The sequence below is a fragment of the Opisthocomus hoazin genome, chromosome 9 (assembly GCF_030867145.1).
Source record: "Opisthocomus hoazin isolate bOpiHoa1 chromosome 9, bOpiHoa1.hap1, whole genome shotgun sequence".
NCBI classification, from domain to species: domain Eukaryota; kingdom Metazoa; phylum Chordata; class Aves; order Opisthocomiformes; family Opisthocomidae; genus Opisthocomus; species Opisthocomus hoazin.
The window spans coordinates 41259966-41272400 of NC_134422.1; the positions used below are offsets into that span (position 1 = coordinate 41259966).

At 45.2% G+C, this 12435-nt stretch overlaps 1 protein-coding gene across 2 annotated transcripts in view; it reads left to right on the forward strand.

Moving 5' to 3' along the window:
- The first annotated feature begins 1087 nt into the window (after window positions 1–1087).
- GLS (glutaminase) overlaps window positions 1088–12435 on the forward strand; it is a 59413-nt gene continuing 48065 nt past the window's right edge. For both annotated transcript variants that reach the window (XM_075430053.1, XM_075430054.1), the window contains exons 1-3: window positions 1088–1434; window positions 8679–8775; window positions 9278–9399. In XM_075430053.1, the coding sequence (XP_075286168.1) occupies window positions 1097–1434; window positions 8679–8775; window positions 9278–9399 (557 nt within the window). In that variant the 5' untranslated portion in view covers window positions 1088–1096. The remainder of the gene's footprint in view (window positions 1435–8678; window positions 8776–9277; window positions 9400–12435) is intronic.

Sequence of the window (12435 nt, forward strand, 5' to 3'; positions counted from 1 at the left end):
CCCTGCAGATATTTAGAGGCATTTCTAAGGTCCCCTCTCAGCCTTCTCTTCTTCAGGCTGAACAAGCCCAGCTCCCTGAGCCTCTCCTCGTAGGAGAGATGCTCCAGTCCCCTCCTCATCCTCGCAGCCCTCCGCTGGACTCTCTCCAGTAGCTCCTCATCTTTCTTGAACTGGGGAGCCCAGCACTGGACACAGCACTGCAGATGGGGCCTCCCCAGGGCAGAGCAGAGGGGGAGGAGAACCTCCCTCGCCCTGCTGGCCATGCTCCTCTTGATGCACCCCAGGATCCCATTGGCCTTCTTGGCAGCCAATCTTGCCCGTTTTTTTTTTAAAGTTGGACATTTTGGTCTCAGGGACAGTTTCGCCAGCGAGCTACGTGGGGGCATTTTAATTGCAAGCGCGTGGAGACCCATCACCGTGTCCCGTCGTTAACCAACGAGCTCGGGACCGACCCTTCTCGCCAACGGCATCCCAACGTGCTGCTGGCCCCCGGTGCCCTTTCCTGCGGTGACCTCACCACCGCACTCAGTGGGCAAAACTCGCAAAATTGATACAAAATCGCCTGTATCCATGGCAACCTGAACCCGGCACTGCCCGTTCCCAGCCCCCGCGCAGGCCGCGGTGGAGGAATGCGGGGCCGGGAGTGTTTCACGCCGCCCCGTAGGTGCCCGCCTCGCCCCGCACCCCCTCTTCGCCGCCGGGGAGGGCTCAAACTTCCCCCCCACCCCCCTTCCTCCCCCGGAGCCGGGACCGACAGAAAATGGAGGCGGCGGGGAGGGCGGGTTGACCTGGCCGCTCACCGCCGCCCCGGCCCGCTGCGCGCTGCGGCGGCTCCGCCGGCGGGGGGCGCTGCTCCCCCCGTCCCCTCCCGCCCCCGCTGCGCCCAGACCCCCCCCAGCGGTTACTAACGTTCCGCCGGGGCGCGGCCCAGCACCGGAGTGGCGTCCCCACCGTCCAATGAACGCGCAGCCTGCCTGACAGTTACGCGTCGGCCGCCAATGGGGTGCGCGGAGCGGGGGAGAGAGGCGGGCGCGGCAGGGGCGGGGCGCGGCGCGGGCGGTCGGCGCGGGCAGTCGGCGGAGGGAAGTGGCGCAGCATGATGCGGCTGTGGCGCCCGGCGCTGCTGAGGGAGCTGCTGCTGCTCGGGCCGCCGGGGATGGCCGGCGGCGGCGGGACTGGTCCCGGCGCCGGCTCCAGGCGCCTGCTGCCGCCGCTGCTGCCCGCCCTGGGCCCCAGCCCGCCCGCCTCACGCCGCGGCCCGGGGCTGCCGGCTTCGGCGCGGGGGTTGTGCACCCGCTCTGAGGGAGCCTTGGAGGAGCCGGGGAAGGGAGCGCCGGCCTCGCCGCCCGCCCACCTCCCCCCCGCCGACGGCGGCCACAACAATAACCACGGCGGCGGGAAGGAGCCGGCCGGAGGCGGCGGCGGGGGGGAGAAGTGAGTGCGAGGGGGGCCGGGGCCGGGCGGGGGATGCGGAGGCGCCATGCGGGCGCCGCCTTTCCCCCTCACACGCGTGGTGCCTGCGGAAGGGGCCGGGCCGGGCCGCTTCCCCGGCAGGTGCGAGGGGAGGGCCCCGCTCCGCCGCTGCCGGGGGCTGCCGGGGCCCTGCCGCCGCGGCGGGACGGGGTCCGTCGCGGCCAGGCCCGGCTGCGGGGCGGGGGGGGGGGGGCAGCGTGAGGGCCCCTCGGGGCTGGCCGAGCCGCGGCTTGGGGCCCGGGAGCCCTCCCGGGGTGCGCGGGGGGTGCCTGGGTTTGGGGCCGGGGTTGCGCGGGGGGTGCCTGGCTTTAGGCCTGGACCCGGGGCCCCTCTCGGGGGGTGCCTGGGTTTGGGCCTGGGTTCGGGCCTGGGTTCGGAGGGTGCCTGGGTTTCACCTCGGAGGAGGAGGCGAGCATGTGTGTGGGTTGTTTTTTGTTGTTTTTTTTTTCTTTTTCCCCAGCGCTGCTACTTGCACCAAATATTTTCCAAGGGAAGCAAAAGCTGTGTCATCTTACGTTAAATATTAAAGGCGGTGTACGTGGCGTGTAGTTCTGCCTCGGAAGTTTTGCGGCGCCGTCTGCTCGGCGTCTACATCTTAAGCGCAGTTAGGGACAGATGTTGCTGCCCGGCAGTGGCGCGTACAAATGTTTGCAGGTGCTGCAGAACGTGTCCCTGTGCCAGGTTTGTCCGTAAGTGACAAAGGCACAGGCAGGTAATAGAATGATACAGTGATAGATTAGACCGTATATGTTTATAAAGTTAATATTCCTTCTCTTAGAACCTGAAATATTCTTTTAAATTTGGTCAGGGACAGGCGTCTTGGCTCCAGTTTGTGTCCCTGGTGGTGACCGGTAGTGGATACCGGGGATAGAATGTAATGACGAGGTAAATGGGTTGATGGTTCTCCTGAGCGTTCCGCTTTGTTAGTCCTTGGCATTAGGCAGGTCTTGCAAAGGTCTTGTTCGTTACCCACTGCCCCCCCTTTCTGGCAGTTTGCCTGCTGCTTCTTTGAACCTGGGTACACTTGGTGTCTCTAAGAGCCCGCTGCAAGAAGTTTGACTTCAAGGTTGACTGTGAGAAGCTTGACTGCAAGCCCGGTGATGTTGCATCGCCTTTGTGTGTGTTTGGAACGTGCCCCTTGGCTTTCCCGTAGGCGGCCCGCGTGTCTTCTTTGCCCGCTTACAGGGCGGCATGATTAAAATCTAAAACCCAGTCGCTTTCCCAGGCTTTGCTATGCTTATTACCTAGATGAAAAAAGCAAAAGATAGAGGAAGGAAGCACAAGCAAGGAGTACCTTGTTCTGATGCTAAGCAAAGTCTCTGTTAGCCTAATGCGAAGAGGAAGTCTGGAAAAGATTCCACAAGGCCAATTGGGAAGGCTTCAGCCCTCAGCTCGTTAACAGTTCTGCTTTTGAGTTGAGGTTTTTGGTTGTTTTTTTTTTAGCATGGACTTGTACTCCTTCAACATGGCTGGCAGGGAAAGAAGCTATCTTCTTCTTCTTCTCCCCGTTCTCCCACTCAGTGCCTTAGCCACTCAGTTTGGTTCAAGCCTTTTGTTTTGATGGGAATATAGTCTTCTTTAAAGGCATCATTTACAATTTCTGCTGTCAGACTCCTTAAAAAATGCATGCATGCCAGGTTATGTAACCGTATACAAGATAATACACAATCCTGTGTGTTGTTATTATATTTATACTGTTGTTCAACATATGTGAAGTCTCCTCTTTGAATTAGCTGTATACGTAATGTTTTGGAACGAAAAAGTACCCAGCTGTGGCTCAAGTAGGTGTGCTTTGTAAAGGTTGTACTTCCGTTTCTAATGGTGCTGTCTGTATTTCTCACTGAAAACTGTGGAAAAACCACTATGCCAACTGTGAGGCGGTTTTGAGGATGTTGAAAAGGTGGTGTGTTAGAGAGGCAACATTCTCTTAATCTGAGCTTTTATAACAGCTTCCTACAGCTAGCGTCCATTAGGGAAATCCTGTAATTTCTAGCGTGTCTGGTAAAGCTATGTAATCACAAACCAGTTATACGCCTTTAATCATTTTTGGCTTTTGACAAAAGGATGTATTTGGAAGTCAGATGCTTGTTCTTTGAACCTTACTGCAAATTGAACAAGGAACAATTACGTAAAACATACCGCGTGTAGTTAAGAACAAGGAAAAAGCTGGAAACAGTTTCTTTTCAGTTCAGGCTGTGCAGGAATTCCTGTGGTACATTAGCCAGGCTGCTGGATACTCTCTTATTTTTCTTAATGCAGAATTATGAACGTCTTCCTTAAGTGTTTCTGAATGGTATGTTACATGTGGAAATCGTTGCTCTATTAAGACAGAGTGCAGGGTTCAGAAGGAAAGCGAAGTTCTTCGGAAGACCGGTTTCTGGGCTGAATCCACGCCTGGGCTAAGTCGGTGCAGCCTGCGTGTTCTGCCGATGCCAGCGCTTTGCCATGCAGCAGTGTGTAACGTTCGAGTTGTGTTTGGCAGACGGATTGTGGACCCAACTGGGGAGACAATAGTCCTTTTTACACTTTCTTTTTTTGCGTGTTTTGGGGGATTATTTTTTTTGTGTTTGGTTGTAAGGTCACAGTTTTGGGATGCTGGAATAACCTACAGTGTCAAGAGGCAGCACTACTTGCTTGTTTGCTTGCCTAACAGTCCTCGTGTACAGAGAGGAGGAGTTGCAAGTGAAAACCTTAAATGTTTTGTGCCAAGGCCGTACAGAAATTTAGAACAGTTTAATTCCTCATGGACGGAATAAATTACGAGCTCGGTGGCTGATGAAATAACTAGTATCCTGTTGCATAACCAGATCCCCTCGTGCGTTTTTTCCTAAACACCTTCCACCTCCTTATCCCTGCTATCCAGCCTGCACTCTGTGTAGCCACTGGAAACGCAATGTATTTTGGAAAGGAAAAATATCTGAGCTTAGACTAAGAGTGGTCATAGACTGGTAATTTTGATTAACGAAGGCTTTCGATTAAAATGCAGTCATATCTATGTTAGTGCCTAAGTAGTTAGAACACAATAACCCAAAAGTCCTAAGTCATAAACTTGTATCATAGTTAATGGTGTTTACTTCTACTTCCAGTATGTGTGCCTTGTTCACTTTAAGAGTGTGTCGTTCTTCTTACATCTTACGCTGGACAGTAGTAGGAGCAAACATAGTTTATCTTGGTATAAGCTATTTCTAAATTACCAAGGCCTTGATTAAGGTGAGAGGGAGGAGCAAAATGTGAGCAACTCTGATATTTAAAATATAGCTAAATTGCAGTAGTGATGGGTAGTAGTATAGGGAATGTAGTAAAGTGGTCAATGGAAGTCTTGTGTGTTTTGTTTTTTTTTTTTCTTAAAATGACCAGGGAGCAGTAGTGCTGCTATTTCAGGGCAGGGATGATTTCTGGAGATACCTTTTAAAATTCATTTTGCTTTTGCACTCAGGCCAGATTCCAGAGGAATAACTGTGGTAACCAGACGGTGGTTCGTCTCGCTGTTCCTCCTGTCGGAGTGTGGATATAATACTAGCAGATGCAAGAACTGCGTTTTCATTAGACCTTTCAGGACTGCCTTAGAGGCTGAGGTTTGGAAGCAAGAGTTGTCGTTTTTACCATAAACACTCTGCCATCTACCAAAACGTGTCCATCTTTGAGTTTCTAAATATGTAGTTTTGTCTGACGCTTGGTAAGTTCTCAGGTGAGTGGCTGCCCACCCCTGTTAATGGGATCAGAGTCTGACTGTGCCAGTGGACAGAAAGTAGCTCAGTGACTTGACAGGTGTCTGTGTCTCTTAGTTGGAGATCAGTTATCAGTAGTATTGCAACAGCTTCAAGATGCCTCCTTTTCTTAGAAAGAGTGGTTACCAACTGCAGGTTGCAGCCCTTCAGGTTTTCAGTTGTTGTAACCTCATATTTTTATGACTGGTGCCTTACGGTTAATGATGAACCTGATACTGTTATTAGCAGGATAGTGTTGTTATATCGTTCGTTGTGCTGTAAATCCCGTTCTGCATCTTGCCAGTTGCATCTTGAAGCACAAAGCGGGAATGTTTCACTGGATTTGAAATTTAATCTCTTTCGCATTGTAGAAATTGTATTTCAGCTTTAGCTAAAATGAAATCCTCCGTGGAATCTGGTGGAAGCATCGTACTGAGGCAAAAGGAAGGGCTGAAGGAAGGAACAGTATGGGCCAGCAAGTCCTTGTGCTTGGAATTCCTGCCTACTGTTTCTCTTCAGATATGGAGAGCAGTGGGGAGCATCGCCAGTGTTCTAGTCTGCAGGTTAGAGTATCGCTGAAGAAGTCCAGTTGTGCAATAGTCTGGTGCTTAGTTTAATTTTTTTTTTAAAGAAGGAAATAAGTATCAAAAGTCATTATTCATGAGATGGAATAAACTGGAATTTCCACTGTAATTCAGCTGTGGAAATTGCAAGTTCCCGGACTTGAAAAACAGCCCTTTCCAACATGTGCTGAACAGCACTATCTTGCTAAGTGTGCTTACAGTGCCAAAACGTAGCTTTTAGGTTAAGCAAACATTGGTTACTGACATCACTGACCTGATAAACTGCAGAGCAAGCCTTTTCTCCTCTATTTAGCTGATAAACGTTATCGAAAGATGGGCTGTTTGACGAAGAGCAATTTTCTGTAAATATATCGGATGCATCCTCTTTGCTTTGGCAGCCAGTGCGGATACATTGTTAAATTAGGCTGACTGACCCAATATTGAACAGCCAAAGATGTGAAAGATGTGGAAACTGTGTCAAGAGAGAATTTATGCTGCGAAAAGCGCACATCTCTTTAACAGATGAAAGTCTTGCAGAGAGGCAGATGAAAATCTTGGTCAAATGTCTGAAGTTTTTTTTTTTCCTGCACCCTTCCAGATAGAAATTCCACCTTTGGAACAGCTGCGAGATTCTGAGTAATAGCTTAGAAACTTGTAATTAAATAGGTTATCAGTTAAATTTCTCAGTGTGTTTGCCGGCTTGTTTAATCAAAATGGAATATGGGAGTTTCCTCTGTCAGACCTTCAGCAGTCCAGTAACGAGTCTTGTAGCAGAGACATGCCTTAAACCATGAAATCTGAATGCTTTGGGGAGCTGTAGTTAAATGCTCTGTGTGTACGGGGAAAATGTAGGGATGTAGAGTATGGAACGCGGCATAGCTTTGGAAAACAAAGTACGTGGCTGCAGGTACTGGGTGAAGCTGTAACTGGTATGTTAATAGTTTGGTTTCAGTTGGCTTGACTGGATGTACCATTCCTGAAAACGTCGAAAGCGCGACGTGCTGTGTGGAAGGCCTGGATTTTCTGTAGGAAAAAGGGTGTTCAGTAATTTGCTTGAGGTAGTTGCAAGCATTTGTCTTGGTTGAATTGCCAGCCTGTCTGTGCATTAGTCAGCCAGCATCATTTAAAAAAAAAAAAAAAAAAAAAAAATCCAGACTGGGAGACAAGGAAAGTTCTGTTGGCTTACAAAGCTGTCTTCTGTTCTCAGTATGTAAGTACAGTGTTTTAAATAAATCAGAAAACGAGAAGTGAGACTTTTACTACCGGTTTTCACTGCTAGTTATGAGGAAAGGAGGGAGGCGACTGCAATCTAAAGGTTGTCTTAAATTTAAAAGGGTATTTGGATATAATCAGATTTTTATTAAAAATAATCGTCAATCTGAGCTGTGGTTGAGCGAGAGTAAGCTTGTATTGGGAGAGGAGGGAGGATTACACGTCAGTCTGTAAGAATGCATTGGCCTAGCTAGGATCTGTGCTTAGTTGTAGTATTTTATTTTCGTAGCTATAACCCTGAGTACTGATATTCAAAGAATTACTAATCTTGTGAGAACTTTCATGAGTAGAACTTAGACCTGCTTTTTGTACATGCATGCACACGTGTATAAAAATAGAGAAACTGCCACTGAGCATTCTTGTTTCGGGCAGTAACTTTTATATATTACAGTATAGTAGCAAAGTATTGCCAATATTATTAGATTATAAGAGGGACCTTTAAAATTGACAGTTGAAATAATGTAAGACTGCATACTCTGCATTTTAGTTAGTTTATGTCTATGTTTACTAGAGAACCGTTCTGTTTTTATTTACTTTTGCTTGTCAAACATGGAAAGGTTGGCTTTCTGTAAGCTTTGTCTAGAAACAAACCTAAGCACTTTAGGGGACTACAAGCATGGATCTGGAGGATCCGAAGCCCTTTGCTACCTCTGTCCCCAGCAGTTCGGGAGCGTGTGTTCCAGCTGGACGCTACGGTGCTGGGCTTACAGGGGAAGCATAAAGAACTGAGGGCAGACTCGGGCTCCTGCCTGCTGCAGGGTGCTTTGGAATATCAAGGAAAGGTGAAACTCTGGGGTTAAACTTCCAAAGGCTTTGAGGGAAAGCTGTCGGGACTACAACTTTCCCTCTTGGAAGGAATCTTGAGGTTCCCTTCACATTTCGCTTAAAATGGGGATGTAGTTTACGAAAAAATGCAGGCGTATGGGGAGGATATCTCGGAGCAAAATAGTTAACACATGGAATACTTGGAGAGCTGGTGTATTTGCAGTGATAAACACAGTGACCACAAAAGAAGTATCTACACTGCACGTTAACCGACTCTGCTCAGTACGTGTGCGATGAGTTACTGCTTCTGAGCTGGTTCAGGTTACTGCCTTGTGCCGCAGATGGCTTTGCTTGCTTTCGCTGTGTCTGGTGTGGCTTACACGAGCTTCTAGGACAAGGGCTTTAGGGCTCCTTCTAGGAGTTCCTAGAACCAGAACTGTTTTGAAGAAAATGTACTTTGTCTCGCCTGTGGAACCATGGGGTCAGTCTGCTCTTACAGCTTTAATATGAGGCATGTAGGTCTTGGAGTCTTATAAATACTTTATCCTCTGTGCAAGTAACATGTCTATCCTCCATAACATCGAGAAGAGGGAAACACGATGAATCTGCTCCAAAAAATTTCTAAATATAACCTGAGCAATAAATGTACGACAGTAAAAATACGGCTATGTTGCAGTTAAAAATGTTTGCTGTTACATATGTATGCTACTTTTAATGTTACCATTTTTTTTCCTACTTAAAGCTGAATTAAGCTTTGTGTTCACCGATAGAAGCGTTCTTTGAAATTCATGGTAGCAGTTAATACTGGTAGTGAAAATGTGTTTCCTTGTGAATAATGCAAAGATACATATGAATAAAAATATACACTAAACTAATCTATGCCTTTTTTCTTTTTCAGTAAAGTGAAACAAGGCCTCCTTCCCAGCTTAGAAGATCTACTTTTCTACACTATTGCAGAAGGACAAGAAAAAATACCAGTTCATAAATTCATAACTGTAAGTTTACTGTTCCAGAGTGATGTATGAAAGCTAACTACTACAAGGGGTTTTTTTAACGCTCTAAATGCAAGAACACAAAGCACAGAATTTCTGTTATACCTGGTTAGCTGCAGGAAGGAATGTAGCTTTTTTTTTCCCCCCCCAGCACTGTTTATGTAATGAAGTACAAGAATGAATGTCCTAGCATTCTTATTCACTTCTTTGCTGTGCAGAAGTGTAGACTTGAAAGCATCTGTGTCTGTGGCAGGGCTGGGTAGTATTTGCACTTGTGTAAAACGTCGCTGGGCCACTGTGGGTTTCAAATGACATTAGTCCTTTGACATCAGACACAGCCAGAATGGCAACGTGAAATGGCAAAAGGATCAGTAAGGAGTCAGAAGGTCTCTGTGTTGATAACGCAGTGGCAGGTGTCTCTTACCTTGATAAATGATACTGGGCAGTAGAAAACTTGGTTGTAATATTTTTTTTCATTTTACTAATTATTGTTTTATTGTAATAGGCACTCAAATCTACAGGATTACGTACATCTGATCCCCGATTGAAGGAGTGCATGGATATGTTAAGACTGACCCTTCAAACAACTTCAGATGGTGTTATGCTGGACAAAGACCTTTTTAAAAAGTAAACTTTCTGTCAATAATGTAATGGTATAATTCTGAATGCATGTTGCCTGTGTGTTACTGACTGCTGTCTTAGGAGAGACATAAGGTGTATAAAACAATGTGTAACTAGAACAGGAGTCAAACACTCCTACTGATGCTATTTTTGCCGGAGTTTGTTCTCTTGTTTTGTGCAGCAGGCAGATTGTGTGATCTCCAAGAGAGTTTTTAATGTATTGATGTTTGCCTGTGTATCTGACCCCATACTGCAACTCTCAGTCAGATGCCAAATGAACTAATGATGCAGCATGGAGTATTTGGTATGAGTACATGAAACTTCTCTCTCGCTGCATCACCAGTTTTTAATCTGAAGTTCAGGGTGCTGCTTCTGTGTAGGGAGATGTTCAGAGTGTGTATGTAGCTAATTCTAAAAGTGAGTATGTGAGAAATAGAGTGAAGTTAAATTTCAGGCTTTGTAGAGATGAGAGCAGTTAGGACTGCAGACGCTGCCTTGGTCTGGTTTGAGAAATATTTGTGTGTTGTATTTTAGTGATTCCTTTTTTAAGAAAAGCCTCTGGTCAGTCAGCTGAACAATATAAGCACCATTCAGGTTATCGTCAGTTCGTTCCAAGCACACTCCTTTGCTCCTCCGCTTACAGTTTTTGTGTGCCAAAAGAGTGGAAGTTTAGAGGCTCTTAAAGCTTGAAATGAAATCTGTAGACTATTTTTTAGTCTACATTTTTATTCCATTTACAGGGTAAATGTCATAATATCTCAGCCTTGCTTCTTTCATGAAGAGTATACTTTTGTTGAAATTGGTACATTTTTGTTGTTCTATAGCATTTTTTGAATTTGTGAATTAGTGCTGTTTAGTGCTGTTTCCTCTCAGTTACAGTTTAAAAGGTATGTGTGTATAAAAAAGGTGTGTTTACATATGTAATTGTGTATATATATTATATGCATGTAAGTATATAAATTATGTAGTATACAGTATATGCTTGTTCTATATTAACATAGTTTATGTAAATATAAACATAAAGTATATCTGTTATTTATTTTTATATATATATATATAAAAACATTTTTGGGTCTACATTGAGAAAAAATGAATGTGTGTGTTACAAAATAACAAACCAGTCAGCTCATTAAATGTGGCATACTTAAAGGTACAGCATGGATTAACTTTGTTCCTGTGGTTTAGTTCAAGACCAGGTTTTCACTTTGTCACACAGTAAAAACTCTATATTTTTAGAGTCAGAAACCTTCCTGGGTGTGCGGTTGGATTGGAAAGGAAATGCCTTTGCTGTTATGCATCACATTTATACTAGAAGGCTTGTTTGTAATAGTAAGCTATGGATTATATTTTAGGCAAGAGCTCTGTGTTAAAAAAAGGACAAGTGATTGCTAATTAGGAAGATTAGCCTACGTTCTACGTCATATCTGTAGGATTTGATGTTGTGTCACAGGAGTGGTTGTTACTGTGATAATTTGTAGAAAGCTGACGTGGTTGATTCTTTTGTAGGAAGAGTTTTGTATACAGAGGGTAGAGAGGTGAATCTCTATTCACATAGCACCTTTTCCTTTGCAGCAGCACATGTTAACCTTTTTTATCAATTAAGAACCCCCAAACTTCAGTTATCTCTTCCTCCCAGGCACGCTCATTTGCTATGTACAAGATTCCTGTGCTTTTTCTTCTCCAAGTGTTAAAAGGTGTGAAATATAATAACATATCTACTCAGCTGTACTTACCGCAGGACTTTGAAGCTTCAGTTCCCTAAACGTAAAAGTCAATGGGGTAATTCTCCCGTTGAATTTGAATCCAGAGCTGCTGGATCCCATAAAGCATCAAGGATAAGTGACGTGGAGTGGTGATAGCATACACTTGACTAAATCAGTCAAGTCCAGTAGAAATTACCTGTAGAATATGTTAGCTCATGTGTCTGTACTGTCTGCCTGTGTAACAGAAGTTTCAACACCTTTTTAGTGGTTCTAAACATTAGGCTCCAACGTGACTAAAATTACTTGATTTTGAAGATTGGTGGGAAGCTGCAGTCTGGGTATGGTATGTTCTGAGCAGAAACCAGACGATCTGTTGGTGGATCTCAAACAGGGTTATCTGTTTGCTGCCGAGTAGCTGTGCTGCGCTCTCAATCTAGGTAGCAAATCATGAGGAAGACTTTCATTTTAGATATGTTTAACTCGGGTATTAATAAATGTTCTCATCCTATTTGTTTGAGCAATTGGAAAGATTTTGACAGAAGATGTAGAGGACTTCCACTGTGTTATAATATTAACACTTCATTTGTCAAAATAGCATCACTTTTTCTTTCTAAAGTGTCTAAATATATTGAGCACTCCTACGGACCTAGTCTTCCTCGTTGGAAATGGAGTTTCACATTCCTTTCTGTAATGCTTATACTGTAGCTGTTTTTAAACAGCGAAGAAAGGTGTCCATTCAGTTATATAGATAGCCCAACAGTTCTGCAGAATTGGTGGGAGCTCAGGCTGTGTTTTTAGCAGGTGTCTGCTTTGTATAGGGAACCAGTGATCAGCAATCCCAGCCAGAACTCGAAAAAAGAATGTTTCCTTTAGCGTACAACTTGTTACATTTATCCAGAGTGATCCTAAGGTTATGCTAGAGACTGAAGATTCAGTTTCCAAAAAAACCCCAAACTGTTACTTCTGGATTATAGAAGTCTCTGAACCTTGTAGATCAGAAGACTTGCATCCTAGTCTTCCTAGCCCAAATATATACGGGAAGTTTTATAGTTTGAAAAGTTGTGTTTTAAAATAGGGGAAAAAAGTGCTCGGATTGGGTTTTGGCAAGACACGTTTTTTTTAGGGTAAGATTACAACGCTTGGAGAGATGGAAGGATTTGAGGTGGGAAATTTTTAGTGTACCCATCTTGAACACTACTAAAGTATGTGGGAGATAAGGACTAAGCTGTTAGTGAAATTTGACTGTGGAAAGATTTTTATTTATCAATGTATTCATTTACTTAAATTCTTCCCTGTAATCTTTTCCTACTGCTCCGCTTCTCCTGAGCTGGAGACCATT